This window comes from Aulostomus chinensis, chromosome 20 (genome assembly GCF_037954235.1).
Source record: "Aulostomus chinensis isolate RoL2024-O1b breed Wild chromosome 20, RoL_Achi_v1.0, whole genome shotgun sequence".
Classification (NCBI taxonomy): domain Eukaryota; kingdom Metazoa; phylum Chordata; class Actinopteri; order Syngnathiformes; family Aulostomidae; genus Aulostomus; species Aulostomus chinensis.
The window spans coordinates 22,497,749-22,512,397 of record NC_141339.1 but is presented as its reverse complement, the minus strand read 5'-3'; the positions used below and the strand labels follow the sequence as shown (position 1 = coordinate 22,512,397).

General features: G+C 45.5%; 1 protein-coding gene across 6 annotated transcripts in view; it reads right to left on the bottom strand.

Annotated features, from left to right (window-relative positions):
• Positions 1–14,649, bottom strand: part of tbc1d32 (TBC1 domain family, member 32) — a 63,973-nt gene that overhangs the window by 8,288 nt on the left and 41,036 nt on the right. For 5 of the 6 annotated variants that reach the window (XR_015110754.1, XR_015110755.1, XM_086190500.1 and 2 more), the window contains exons 29-33: positions 12,435–12,504; positions 9,995–10,110; positions 8,717–8,871; positions 6,883–7,023; positions 1,463–1,651 (exon numbers count right to left, since the gene is read on the bottom strand). Coding sequence is in view for 4 of the 6 variants with exons in the window: in XM_086190500.1 (XP_086046626.1) it covers positions 1,463–1,651; positions 6,883–7,023; positions 8,717–8,871; positions 9,995–10,110; positions 12,435–12,504 (671 nt within the window). In the remaining 2 variants the exon portion in view is untranslated. The remainder of the gene's footprint in view (positions 1–1,462; positions 1,652–6,882; positions 7,024–8,716; positions 8,872–9,994; positions 10,111–12,434; positions 12,505–14,649) is intronic. The other variant, XM_086190504.1, reaches the window with a different exon arrangement.

Genomic DNA, 14,649 nt, shown 5'->3' with positions numbered 1-14,649 from the left:
CCCAGAGACAGAGGAGGAGAGGGAGGCCGTAGCGTCGAGACATCTAAAACTTTAAGGAGTTCAACTGAGGACGATAATCTCTCTGGCTCATACATGCGCAGACGCACACACACACACACACACACACACACACACACACACACACACACACAAACACAAACTCAAAGACTATCTCTGATGCTACAGCTCATTAGAAGAGCTTCCTCTGATAACGTCTCCATGACTGCTCTTTTATTCACAGTAACTGTCAGCGGACGGCGATGTGCACTATCAGCCAGAGACGAGACGGTCTGAAACACTTAATGAGTGATGGAGAGGACCGCTTCATGTCAAGACACGCCTCATTCGCAGCGCTGCGCCGCATACTAGTGGGAACACACATGGAGGAGGCCACGACTTTAGACCTTCTGTGAAATCTGCAGGGCAGCTCCTCAACTCAACACTCGTCCACGTCAAAAGGCAGGAGTCACTGCACTCTGACGGAAACTCTCAAAGCCGATTTCGCTGCGTGTTTCCAACAAAACGCACCATCGTGGGAGGCTTGTGGACACATTCTGAAGAATGTTTCTTTTTTGGGGTCTTTATTTCATTATGGGGCAGCGTGGCTCAGAGGTAGAGGGGCCATCTAGCAACTGAGGGGTCGCTGGTTCGATCCTCACTTCCCCCGGTGAACATGTCCAAGTGTCCTTGAGCAAGATACTGAACCCCTAACTGCTCCTGATGGCCCTGCAACCCGTCCAGGGTGAACCCTGCCTCTCGCCCAATGTCAGCTGGGATAGGCTCCACCCCCCATACCCTGAAGTGATAAGCCGTATAGAAAATGGACGGATGGATGGATGTCATTACAGACGTGTGACTCATTCATGAATGCTGAGCACAAGAGCTCAGTGAGACTCACACACAGGAATCCCGATGAGTAAAAGCCCATGAAACCAAACTCATCTTTAACCTGAGAGAGTTTTGTGCCACAGCACGACGAAGTCTGTTGTTGTGTTTTGGTCCAGGTGATCCCCATAAATGATCAAATCGGCTCGACAGAAGATTAGCAGTTCTGCCTTCGTGGGAAAGTTCATCAAAACACACACGTGAGTTTTTGGGGTAGTCCAGCTAAGCACCGACCTGGAACCACATCTGGATCTGATGTCATGTCTTCAATTCATAGACATGATGAATACAGAAAATAACAAATGATTTGAATTCTAAAGTTGGCTTTTTTGGGGGGGGGGGGGGGATTCTCAAGACGTTCAAAGGCTCTAAATGACATCAGAATCTTGATGTAGAAGGCCAGCCACGTACATTTAGCTTGAAGCTAAACATCAAAACGACATCAAAACTGCCCAAAGAGGCTGATTTACAATCCCTCATCTTCTGGTTTTATTCATGGCTTCTTGGTCTTGGCTCAGTCAAAGACAAGGTGCACTTTTCCGGTCTGTTGTGGTGATGAGTTTGTGTCGTGCGTCACCTTGAGGAAGACCTGGAGCTCCTGGGACTGCGTGCGCTGCAGAATTTCTGGCTGCAGATGCTTCAGTACGGCCACACACACGTAAACCTGGTAGTCGGGACCCATCACCACGCAGGTGGAGACGTAGTGGCAGATTTCCGGCCAGTCCAGATAGTTCCAGAAGCACTGGGTGAGCCAGTGGAGGCACATCTGTGGTGAGGAACATGGGTCTGTTTTAACAGAGTTCCAGAATTGCATCGTTCTCTATGTCGTATTCCTCGTCTGATCTGAATGACCAGCGTGACGTTTGATAAATAATGAACGTTGTTTCAGGCGGTAACTGCTCTTCTCTCACTGTCAACAACTCTTTCTGCCTCCATCGTACTGCGCAAAAACTATAAAATTACCACCACTGCTTTTACAGTTCGCTCTTTCACCAAATACTGCAGATCCAAAGACAGAGAAATGAGAGAAGTAACCGTCACAAGACAGAAGTGATGGAAAAATACAACATGACAAAAGTAATCACTGTCAGACTTGAAAGAGACCAAACATCAGTCAGTGCTAAGATGCACAACTTGAAATTAGTTTGCATTCCAAATGAATAACCACAAAGCAGATAAGTTAAATAATCTGCTCCACTGAGGCAAAACAGTTTCAGACAATGACGAGAAACAAAACACAATTCAGGAACACATCTTTGGCTGGGACCCACCGACAGAAAGAACATCTCCATACGATAACCCGGATTAAACCAAAAATAACCGTGTATTGTTACAGTTCCTGTTAGTTTTCCTCATATTTGTGTCATCGTAAGTGTCCCACTCTGCAAATTACCCAAACATCTCAGTTCTTTAATCTTTTCCTTAAAAATGTAACACAACGTGAGCCTTAATTGAAAAAAAAAAAAAAAAAAAACTGTCAAGGAAATGTGTTGAATTATAAAAGCGTGTAAAATAAAAGACCAGCGTTTTGTTTCCTGACCTGAAAATGCCCTCAACACGCTGCCAGAGATAAGACAGAGGAACACTGAATTCTTAATGTATTCATTTTGCTGGCTTCAAGGTAATCTAATCGAAGTCTAAAAGGCTCTAAAAATACTTGAATCAGCCTTCTAAACCCCCCAAATACTGAGGACACGACCTCTGTGGCTGCAGAAACGCAGTATTTCCAGTCCTGCTCTTTTTGCTGTGAGTAAACGGCGTGAGAAAATCTCAAAGACAGATTTATAGAAGTTATGTCAATATATACATTTATTTATTTATTTATATATAAATATTTATATATATATATATATATATTTTTTTTTTGCTGTTTCTTCACAACTTATTTTTGAAAAATATTCATTTGTTTCCCCGTCCTCTATTCTCTACGTCGACACGAAACACAAACTGTTCAACTTTATAATCTATAATCTGGTTTGCTTTGTCGTTGAGAAACATTCAGTTAATCTGCCAATCCTCTTTCACCGTCTCATTCTCTTGACGTCTCTAGAAAACTGCTGGAAAATGCTAATCGCTAACAAGTAAAATTAGCAAAGAATTGCTGTAAAAAATTAGCACCCCAGAAAAAATTAAAGGGCGGGGGGGGGGGGGGAACAAAACTGACATGTCAGGACATTTGTGAGAACGTGGTAAGAACTACATGCAGAGATCAGTGAGGCATACCAGTGGGGCTGGTGAGGACGTGTAAACAGGAGCGCTCCGCATCCAGAAGCCTTCCAAAAGTATTTAAAGGAAAGTGAAATAAAACTGCTGTTCATTTTGCTGAGGAAGCTCCTCGGGGACCCGAGCCTGGACTCCTGATTTATGGTCCATTTTACTCTAATTGGGGACAATAAGTTGCAAAACAGAACCATCCTGGACTGAGGAAAGGACCCAAACTTGTAACTCGGGGAATTGTTTACCGAGGTAATAAATGATGCGAGAATTGTGGTCTCTTCCTCAAAGTCTCCTATGTCATGGTTTTTCTTCTCTACATTCGCTGGAGTCGCCCCCCGCTGGCCATTAGAGAGACTGCAGATTAAAGACTTCCACATTAGCTTCATTTCTGATGAACTCGCACGGCTGCACGACTTCTGGAGTCGAATTTACTTCTTTTGCTGACTGTGTTTTCTCATGGCTGTGGAAATATGTTTACTTTGAGAGTGAAAAATGAAACGTCCTAACAGAGTGTGATATTGAGGTGGGATTAGGGGACAAAGACACAAGTAGATGCATGTTAATGTTTATTCCTCCAGCTGATAACTGAGCTGAGATGTGGGGCATTAATGCAGCTGCTCAACACACTCCTCCGAACCTGTTCTCTGTCAAAAGAACACAAAGTTCTACAATTTCTCTCACAAATATGCTAATTTATACACTTAAGGATGAAGAAGGAATCTAAATTAAGACAGCCCATATATTTAGTTTTAGGCATCTGGCTCCTGAATGTATCCCAGCAATCTGAATCCGCATGTAGTGCAAATGTGAATATATGGAAATACTGTAATTAAAGAGATTTTGAAGAGGAATATTAAAGTTCATTTGGGAAGGAATCTTCCATGAGGGGCTGTTTGTGTCACGGTTTGAGGCAGATGGACCCAAATGCAGACAAATGGCGAGGATGTATATATGTATATATATAGGTATGAATAAATAAACGAAACAAGATGTGACTCAGCGCTAACAAGCTCAAGCTGCTAGGCTAACCTCAGAGTGTCTAGCCATGAAATCTGGGTTGTGAAACATCACGTCAATTGTTCTGAGCATCACACAGGCCCTAAATGACAGGTTCAACTATCAGGCCTTGATGCATTTGGTCTGATAACATCTGGGAAGTATCTGCAGTTAGCAAGGGGCTAACAGGAAGTAGCCGTCTCGGCCAGCTCTGGTGTGCGACCTCCCGGGAATGTCGCCACATTCTCCAACTCCACGCAGCAGATTTGCCTTGCAGCGTGAGCTCGAGAGGCGCTGAGGCCAAGGATAGGAGGAGGCCGTTTCCAGCCCTTGACATGACCCAGAGAACAAGCACGTGTCTCGTAGCTGGTTTGTCCTCTGGTCGTTCCTTCCGTCTCCCTTGAACTTGACGACTACGGTGTTTCTGACTCTGGTCTGGAAGGTCAGCCATTTTGATTGGTATCTGTTAGTAAATCCCCCGTCTAGGTGTTTTATGCTCTCGTGGATGTTACAGACACTTTGTTCTCGGCAGCTGCTGGGTTCTATTTGCTCGATCAACACCTACATTCTCCTATACAGTCTGGATAGTTCAGCTTGCATTCATCTTCATCTTCATCACCTCGTCTTCAGCTGCTCTCTGACGAAAACTCCATCCTCCTCATTTGTGCGTTGTCACACAGAGAACGGCTGGATCCTTGTTTCCCTTTGCTTTTAAGCCCACAGCCAGAAACACAAGAACACCGTGACTATAAATCCAATTCAAGGTCTTTCCAAGAGCAGTTCGTTTTCATTTTCTTCCCTGTGAGCTAAACCTGAGAGGAAAAGGTGAGCGCCGCTGCCTTCCTTGCCTCCTTCTCCTTCAGCCATAAACAGGCTTTTAGAGCCGCTGGGACTCTGACCAGGTCACGTTACAGAAACCGCCTCCCCCTGATGTCAGATCACGACTCTCTGAGTGCTTTGCAGTGATTCACTTATTTTTCAACAGGTTTAAAGTTGAGGATGCGATTATATCGCTTTTATATAAACCACTTTTACCAGAAGACAGCGGTCAAATCAAGTAAATGAGGTTTGACGTTCATTTTGTCAGATGAGGTCGGACTTCCTACCTGCCAAACTTTGAGACCAGCATCCAAAATGCTCCATAAACCACTGACTGAACACCCTTACTGGGCGACATTAAATCAGCGGTCCACATGGTACTGTCCATCGTCTACCTGTGCGAAGATTTCTTTTACTTTTCTCCACTTCTTCTACACACAGTCAACTCCAGGGCGACATCACTCCTGGTTCCGAGGTAAAACAACGTGTCATATCAGTGGAAACCATTCTGACACTAACTGATGGTATCAAAGCTAAACCGGGGCGGCCTGTGTAGCAGTTACTGTGTTTTGCTAACGGCTTGTGGTGGAGGGATTCGTGATCAATAACTTCAGGTGTTACCACCTCATTACCTCCAGCTGTCCCCACTGCAAACCACTATTCCTCCTTCACCAGTTTATGGCTCCCAGCTTGATGCATCCCACCACTTCCCCAGCTGCTCGGCCCCCTTCAGGCACCAGGCAACTCTCTCCCACTGAGCTACCTGGCCTGCCTTCAACCAACCAGGCCGCAGCTCCTCTGGGCCTCACCTTCAAACCTTGGGGACCTCATCCTGGAGGGCCGTACCTGCCAGGGCTCCCCTGCTAGCCCTCCCAGAGCCTGCTGGTCTATGCTACCCAAGGCTCCCTTCCCGGGGTTGAAGTGGGTCTCCACCAAGATGGACGGCTCCCCTCCCCTCATCCCTTGCCTGACTCGCTCATTTTCATTTTCAACAGTTGCACGATTGTTAAAAGCATAAAATCCAACATAATCCCAAAGAGAGAGCGAGATCAATGGCACGTGCCGCTCTCTTCTGCCTTCTGACTGAAGAGCAGATGCCCGTTATCACCGTGAAGAGCAAAGAGATGAGCAGGTGAATGCCAACGTTCTTCTCCACATTGGGAGAGGCAAGTTGGGAGCTTTGATGGAAATGCAGAAAGTCTTGCGTGCCTTTGCTGCTGCAGTTATTACGTAAGCCTCAACTGTCAACTGTCAAAACTCAGACGACGGGATCAAACATCAGATGATTCAAGGTGAAAGCTTTTTTTTTTTCCCTACCTTGTTGTTTGTGAGGAAGAAGTCCATGTCAAAAGAATCAAGTGCAGAGGAGAGAAGATCAAACTTTTCTGATACTTTGGAAAAAGATTCAATGTCAAATTTTTGGGGGGACAAAAAAAGCCCTTTGCAGGACATGGTTTGGGCTCTCTGACATCGTTAATGACAGTTTTTCCCCAACAGTAACACCCTAGTGGTGATAATGGAACATCTGTGTGATACTGAAATTAGGCAAACTGATACAAATGTCCTCCATCAGTTGTCTTGACTGCCCCAGAGGAGAATTAAACTACCGAGGACACAAAACTACCAACACAAGTCTGAGGTTGCCAGAGCAGCCTATGGTTGCCTGGACACCACAGCAACTACCAACCCCAACAACACACCATGCTGGACACCATGTTCACTCCCTCGTTTCCTCCACAGGGCTGTTTTACTACAACGAGAGCAATTAAACTGAAAAACGTGTTTCACTTTGCTGAATCTTCAACGTCAAACCAGCATTTTCTCATCAGCCTACAGCCAAGGTCTCGTTAGCACTGACAGAGGTAGCGTCTGCCATGGAGACGGTGAGCAGCCAGACATTCAATTCCACACCACTTAGCTTTCGGTGAGCCCGCTGTCAGCCCCCCTCTTCTCAAGACCTCCTACCTGGGACGGGGTGAAACCGGACATCCTGAAGGCCGAGTGGACCAGGGGGACTTCAGCTTTCAGCAGCATCTCCACATAGTGAGCTGTGCACCAGTAGAGGGGAGGGATTCCTGACGCAGCGACCTCCACAGGCACATGCACCTGCACCAACACAGTACAAACAGGATTTCAACCTCTGTCCCATGTTACACTTTTGAGATTTACTGCAGGCTAACGCGGCGGTGGCTCCAGGGTCGTGCTGGAATGCAGGTGTGACAGCTGGAAACAGGAACAGTGAGATTTTGCACGCACATGCAGGAGTCTGTCCTAAACTCTCCTTTGCCTCTGAATGATTTCTGCCTTTTCTGAGATATTGACTAAATCCAGCAAGTTGCAGGTTAACTGCTGTGCAGATAAACTCGCCGGCTGCATCCGCATCAAACACACCAACAACACACACTCAGGAGATTGAGCTGTAATTGGCTTTGACGAGAGATGGTAGGTTGACAGAGGTTGGTCTAATGATCGCAGAGCTTCATCCCGGCACCTCACGCAATTTCCAAATGACTGAAACGAGATTTTATTTTCTTCCTGTCGGATACACCATTTGTTTTGTTTTTTTCCTTTTTTGTTTGTCTGCTGTTTCTCCTCATTTATCCCCCCACTGTCATCTTCATCCTTCCAGTCGATGAAAAATATCCTGTTTATCACTCTGTTAGAAGAAATGACGACACCGAGTCGAAGTGGAAATCACGAGGTGAAAAATGTTGTATTATCATCATCTTCATTCATTCATGTCTTCTCTTTGCTTTTCCGTTGCTGTGATTGCTGACGTGCTGCGGATCAGAGATGAGGGATTAAATGAGGACGAGACAGACACAAACATCCGAGCTGTAAACATTTGAAAGTGCAATACTTCATTTAGTTTTATTGAATAAAAGACATCCAGTAAAGAAACGGTGAAAACGAAACCCGTTCCGACCTTGTGTTCGCACTTCACGCTGTTATGTCAAATATATATCTTAACTAGAAATACAGCATTGTGGTTCCATGCCTCCATGAGTGCTTGCCTGCCACAGTAACCTTGACCTTTGACCCCCAGAATCTTTCCTGTTCATCCTCGTGTCCCAGTGGATGTTTGCACCCCATTTGCGGAAACTGACTCAACGAGGCGGATGACGTGGAAACCTAACCCCACCAGGTCACGTTGTTGTCGCTGACACAGTGGCATAAAGAACGTTTTACAAATCTTTTCAAATGGCGACATTTAGTCCAAGTTAAGTCTGAAGCTTAAACTGGACTTCAAGGGCTTGTCTGACGATTCATTTGCATAATTCCCAATCATTCTCCTCCCGCCTCGTTTCCACATATGGACTTCTGGTGGGAATCGTTTTTGTATAATTCATGCATGTTGACACAAGTTCCCGTAATTGTGTCCGTTTTACAAAACTTAGACAGGTGGAATATCCGCATGAACACAGAGGTAGCAAAAGTCTCTTATTTAGCTCGCTTGTAGCCTGCTAGCTTGTTTTCGCTAGCATGCTGTCGACGGTTGATCTAGTATCCACAATGGACGGTGGTTTCCATGGGAACCGAAAGACCTTCTCAAATGTTCGTAACAGACTTAGGGAGTCATAAACATCCACGTATGGAAATGAGGCGTAAGCGGAGGCTGCAATTTTTGTTGTGAGGATAAATTATGAACAGGCTGATCTGAGGCCTGTAACATGTCAGACATCCAAGTCACGGCGTATCTCAGCCCAGGATGACTACCGTGAACACAAAGGGCAACAAAGTGGTTCCAGTCACTTCCTCTACGGGGGGCAAGTGTTGGGTTGCGTGTGTCGGTACTCACGGAGGCGTGGATCCTGGCCGGCCAGATGAACGCGGAGGTGAGCAGAGCCGAGAGGTTGAGTAACAAACTTAGCGACCTCCTCGTGTCTCCAGCCATGATGAGGAAAACCGTGGAGGTCAGCCAGTCGTGGCCAGGATAACCGTCCTGCTGAGTGACTGGAGGGTCGAGTTAAAGGGTCAAAGGTTTCAGTGGGACTGGAGGAAACGATGGATGATGAGCAGGAGCACACAACAAAAAAACAAAGACCAAATAAAAACTACATGAATAAAATATTGTACCTAAAAATTCGAAAGAGGAGTCAAGAAATGATTGATACAAAAAAAAATTCCATAAATACAAAGAAGTTTTGAAAAGTGAAGACATTAAACCAGCAATGACAATAAAAACTAACAACACGATGAATCCAGACGGGACGGTAGAATATTTCAAGTTATTTCTTCAAGACTCTGAAGGGTTTACTTTTCATGTCATTTAGACATTTCGACAATTTCATTCGAAGTCAAAGACCTGCAGTGATACTGGCGAGTCAGTCCTGTTCCAGGAGAAGTGTGGAGAGATCAGACGGGATCCGGCTCAAGTCCTGAAAACAGCCTCCGGGCGCCAACTCCTCGCACTTCTGATGTCTTTGAATACCGTGCACTCTTGACGTTTGTTTAGGGGGGAAATGCTCACAGAAAGATTGAATTTGCAATTTACCCTTGAAAAGTCACTGGATAGAAGGCGGCGACATGCCCTCGGTACAGAAAAAAATAGTACAGGGAAGCCTTTCAATCATATCTGAATAATAATTCCTTTCTGCTGTAATCATTTTATTATATCACGGCGGTTTGATAGGGAAGTTGAGGAGGAAGCCAGTCAGTGGTTCTTCGGTAAATATGTTTTTGTGTACAGTGAAAAAGTATGGCTCAACCGACACTAAGAAATGCAGCCAGCTAAATACTTCATGCTCTTTGACAGAATCATCCATTTGTAATGTCCTCTGTCAATAAATCATTCTGAAAGATAAGGAATTATAGATAAGGCAGCGCTCACCGGGGAAAAAAACAAACACTTTTTTGATCTGCAATCGCTCAGTTATATTTTCATAACTCAACTATGAGACTCGTAAGTGCTTCGTGTTTTAAGATCGTTTCATCAATCCACTCAAGCGTGACTACATTTAGAACCACCGTGAGCGCACTTTTCCACGCCTTCTTACGAGGTGCAACACAGGAGGGGGCTGCGTATCCTTTTAAGAACCGCTCTAGCGACTACGCAGACATGGATCAAGAAGGATACTGAGCTGCGACGACGGTTGAACCCTTTGGGTGGATAAGAAGGCCTTGATGTGCTTCGTGAGCAGCGTCAGCTCGTGTGCGGCGGCGTCTCCGGGAGGCTGGACGTGGCTGCCGTATCTGTAGACACACGAGAATAAACCCATCGATCCATCAGGAGTCTGTCTCAGGCCGTCTGGATATTCAGGTTCAGTTCAGGACTCTAGAATTGCTTTGTCATGAAATGCCTTCTGTGTCCAATCAAAGGTATAACAATGATCTCAGCCTGATGAATGGACGTATCTCAGAGCTACCAGTTTACTCATTAAACGGGTACGCCGGGCTCATTCCCAACCCACCGCAGCTTTAATTGTGATCATCATCCAGAAGCCCAGGGCTCAAGTTTTGTGTGACTGGTCAATGCGGTCCTCTGGGCTTATTAAGAGACAGAAACTCAACAGAACCATTTAAACAAAGAAAAAAAAAAACAGTGTGTTTAAAAAGGATTAAAACTTCATTTCATCAGAGAAAACATGTGGCAGCGTGTGTCTCCGCCCCCCCACCTACACGTTAAAGCAGCTACATCAAATCAAAGCTAATGTTAGCACAGCGGCTAGTCCTCGAAACTTTTATCTTCTGACGTCCATCCTCGGGAGCACAGACGAGGCCAGGGCGGCGGTGAAAAGACTGTCTTCACTCTGTGGATGTGCAGCCCTGCGTGTGTGTCCTGTGTACTTTTTGAGGAATAAAAATGAGAGTGCGAGGGTTCAACATCCCATGCCTCTTTCCCACCGCAAATTCCTGCGTACACACAGGGTTTGTTTGTTTGTTTAACTCAGCTAAACCTGCGAAAAGAAGACAACTGATCGGGTTCCTGTTGCCAGTACAGGAGGAGTCTTTCTGCTCTTTCTGCTTGTGCGCTACGTAGGACATCAAGAACCAGAATAATCAGCCTGCTCTATAAACAATCCAGAAAGACCGACTTTGACTCTGGGGGACTGAACCCAAACCTGGGCTCACACGTTGAAAAGCACAGAGGATGAAGGTGGGAGATCCGGCCAAAAATGCAACACTCATCTTTGGCGCTGTAACAGAACAAGCATGTGGTATGAAGTCTGACGTTGTGGCAGCTGAAGTGAACCTTTTTAGTTGGGATCCTTATTCAAAATGTTTACTTGTTCAAACTGTATGCCCCAAAAAATTACAAAAAAAAAAAATTTAAAAATCCCTTTCTATGTTTTTACATCAGTGTCAACCACGATGATCATGACAGCCACCCACAGCAAAGTCTACGTGCGAAGACACATCAGCTAGCAGTGCATCAGTGTCTTTGACAGTTTGACACCTCAAACCTTTTGTTTTTCCCCCATATTTGGTGACTCTCCCTCGGGCTCGGGTTTATTCATCTTGAGTAAAGTCCATGCCGTGAATGTATTTCTTGTACCAGCCCTCTCTAGAGCAGGAATTGTTTGTGCAGCACTACAAACAGCAATAGCATGCAAGTGTAACACTAATTACATGCTGCTATGCATAGCTTTTAAATTACTTTACATAATGATGAATACTTTTTGTCGGCAGCTGCTCGTGGAAGGCCAACGATGTTCATGTTCAAATAATTTGCAAATGTCTCGAGAGCCTGTCAGCGCTTGCATGAATGCAACTACTAATCATCAGCTCATTAAGAACACCACAATATTCTGGTCAAAGTTTCGGCGTCGTCACGTGACGAGTGCGAAGTTAGGAGAGCTCGAGAACCCTGACGTCCAACGATCGCAACGGATGTGACATTTTACCGGAGCCAAAACATGAATGCAACGCAGAAACTTAACGTGCGTGATGAGAGCTTCCTCAATATTTGTGTGCTTTGCAGTGTGAATCAGGGAATCCGGTTGTTTATCCTGAAGCTTGTGAAGTGTAATAATGTCTTCCAAAGTTAGCAGGAGCTCTGCTGATTCACGGCAGTCCTGCACGGGCTCCTCCATGACAACATGCGGCCGCAGGAGGTAACGGTCACATGCTGGCGCCAGCGGTGATTCTGTTAGTGCGTCTATTACTTATAGATGCGAGCAGGGGAAACGTGCTCATGTGCAACTGGCCTTGAGTATAATCAGCACCAAAGCAACGCATGAGCAAGCACAGATTAATGAGCAGGGCTTCATGAGCCTGTCCTTTAGCGAGCAGCTGAACGCATCCGGTGCCTGATGTTTCTCACTTAATTACAATGTTGGCTGAAAATGTTTCAACCGCTCTGAAAATGTCGTTTTCACACCCAAGCTACAGCTGAAATGTTAAGAGCAAGACTACGTTAACAAGCGTGGTGGTTTTTTTCCTGCTGCATTCAAGTGTTTCAGCGTCTGTTTACTGAAATGTAGCTGGCAGCTCTGTGGGTACTTTAGCTTTTGTACACAGCACGCTCTCCTGATTAAATCAGATTTTTATGGGCCAGAGAAAAGCATTTAACATACCTCAGACACGCGTTGATTCCCAGGATTTCCACAGAAGATAACACAGCATTATTCACACTCTTCTCTTCTGCTGTAAAACACAGGGATTTAAGAGGAGAGGTGGTTATTACCAAGCAGGGAATTGTTTTTAGCTCTCCAGACATCACAAAGAGGGTAAATTAGAGACACGGAGAACGGCAAAGAGACGACAGCATACCACCATCTTCTACTTTTAAGGTTGGACAGATGTGATGCTGAGTCTCCATAATCTTGGCATTTATCTGGCTTTAAACTGCGATGTTTGTGAGATGCGGAGGTAATTTCACGGCAGCATTTTGACGGTTTCAAGCAGTGGAGTCATAATTTGTTTGAACACTGAGAAATCTCTTCATCCCAGGACGTTATCTGCAGATTTGAGCCCTACGCCAGACACGAGAGCAGCTGAGAGTCTCTGCAGCTGCTCTTGCTTAGCACCATTAACTGTGCAGAATCATAAAAACATATTAGGTTTTGGAGTTGTAATTGTGTACAGAGAGCGATGAAAGAAGCAATAACGGCAGATGACTGATATTTTGTTTTGAAAGATGTTTCAATCACTTCCTGGCTTTAGGGAAGCAGTATGTTATTACATTTGAGCTAATGGATCCCTTGCTTCTGCGCGACGGTGATGATAAGGTCTCTATCACTTCAGAAACAAAAGTATTATATAGACAACAATGGCGAGAGACACTTCAAATCCAATTAGCAGATCCATGCTGCAGGAGTATGCGAGGGACACGATGATACGGCAGCGCTGCTCGATGCGGCGAAGTGATAAGTCAACATTGTCACTGCTGAAAAGTCTCATCTTTAGATCAGTTAAAGCCATCAAATCTTGATTTATCGCAATAATTGGGAATAAATAACTTCTGATGAGGGCATGAGGCAGCAACAGGATGGCTGTGTTTTCTCTCACTCCTTTCTCCTCACACAATCACGTCCCTAAAACCTCCCAATCACAGTCTAATGGAGACGAACGCTCTCCTGCTGTGTCTCCTCCACACTGTGCTTCCAGCGTCCATCTCGAGGCTTCTAAAACTGCGATCACAACCTTTCGTAGGGTCGCCGTTGAAAGGTGGCTCATGCTTGATCATCTCCAGAAATATGTTATGTACCATAATGAGTCATAACTGACTGAGTGCACTTGCGTGAGCTCTGTTAATGGCGAAATATACCGTGACTGACACGCAATTTGATGCGGTTTTGATTTCGTGATGGTTATCCACTGCTGGTTTTGGCCGAAGATGAATCTCTCCTTTTGACCGCGACCACAACAGACCTCAGAGGATTCTCCTCATCTTCTCTTCCTCCTTCCACCTTAAGTGTTTGCCAGTCCATCAGCTCCATCCACCATCCATTCCTGGGTGTTTGCTACATCTGACGGTCTGACAACTTGTCGTGGAAGCAAAGGTTTTATTTAGAGCAACCCGGCCCCGACAAAGAGAATGGAAAACATGGGAAAATGATCCTTCACCCACTTGTGTCTGTTGGAGGACTGACTGCCCTGTGGTTTGTATTTCTACTCTTTGGCAGGCTGAAATATTGAAAGGATGGTTTTGGTTCAACCAAAAGGCAAAAGGCGACAGAGAATAAAAATCCATTTAAACAGGGATTTGTTTGAAAAGGTGCAGATCCTCATCGGCGCTATTAAGATGTAGCAGTAACACAAAAGGTGCTCTTTCTTTGTTTCCAGCCCAACCCAATTTCAACAGACAGCTGAAATAAATGAGATTGGAGGACAGCTGCCTTCAGGAGTCAGAGGCGTGAAGGGTGGGCAGATTCAACTCCCAACCATTAACTGACACAGGTTAATACTTGGCAAATGACTCTGCTCTTGCCACACAATGGGAGCGCTCACGTAGTGCAGAGCGGTAGTCAGCGCCCATCTCACACACACACACACACACACAGATGATCCAGCAGCCGTCCTCTCACACACACTGACAAAAGTGGCAGATTGCAGAATTCAGCGGGAGCCCTGTCAGGCACCGGCTCACCTCTGAGGCTATCTGCTGGGAGGAATTATTAGGAAGTAGAACGGAGGACAGGCTGCTGCGTGATTGAAAGAGGACACTAAAGAACCTTCCTTTGAAAGCAATAAAGAAACGTAAAGACGTGGGCTTCCGCGGCGGATCTGATGGAGCAGCGGGCGCACGACTCGTTTCCAGGTATCATTGATCGATAAACCAGCAACTAA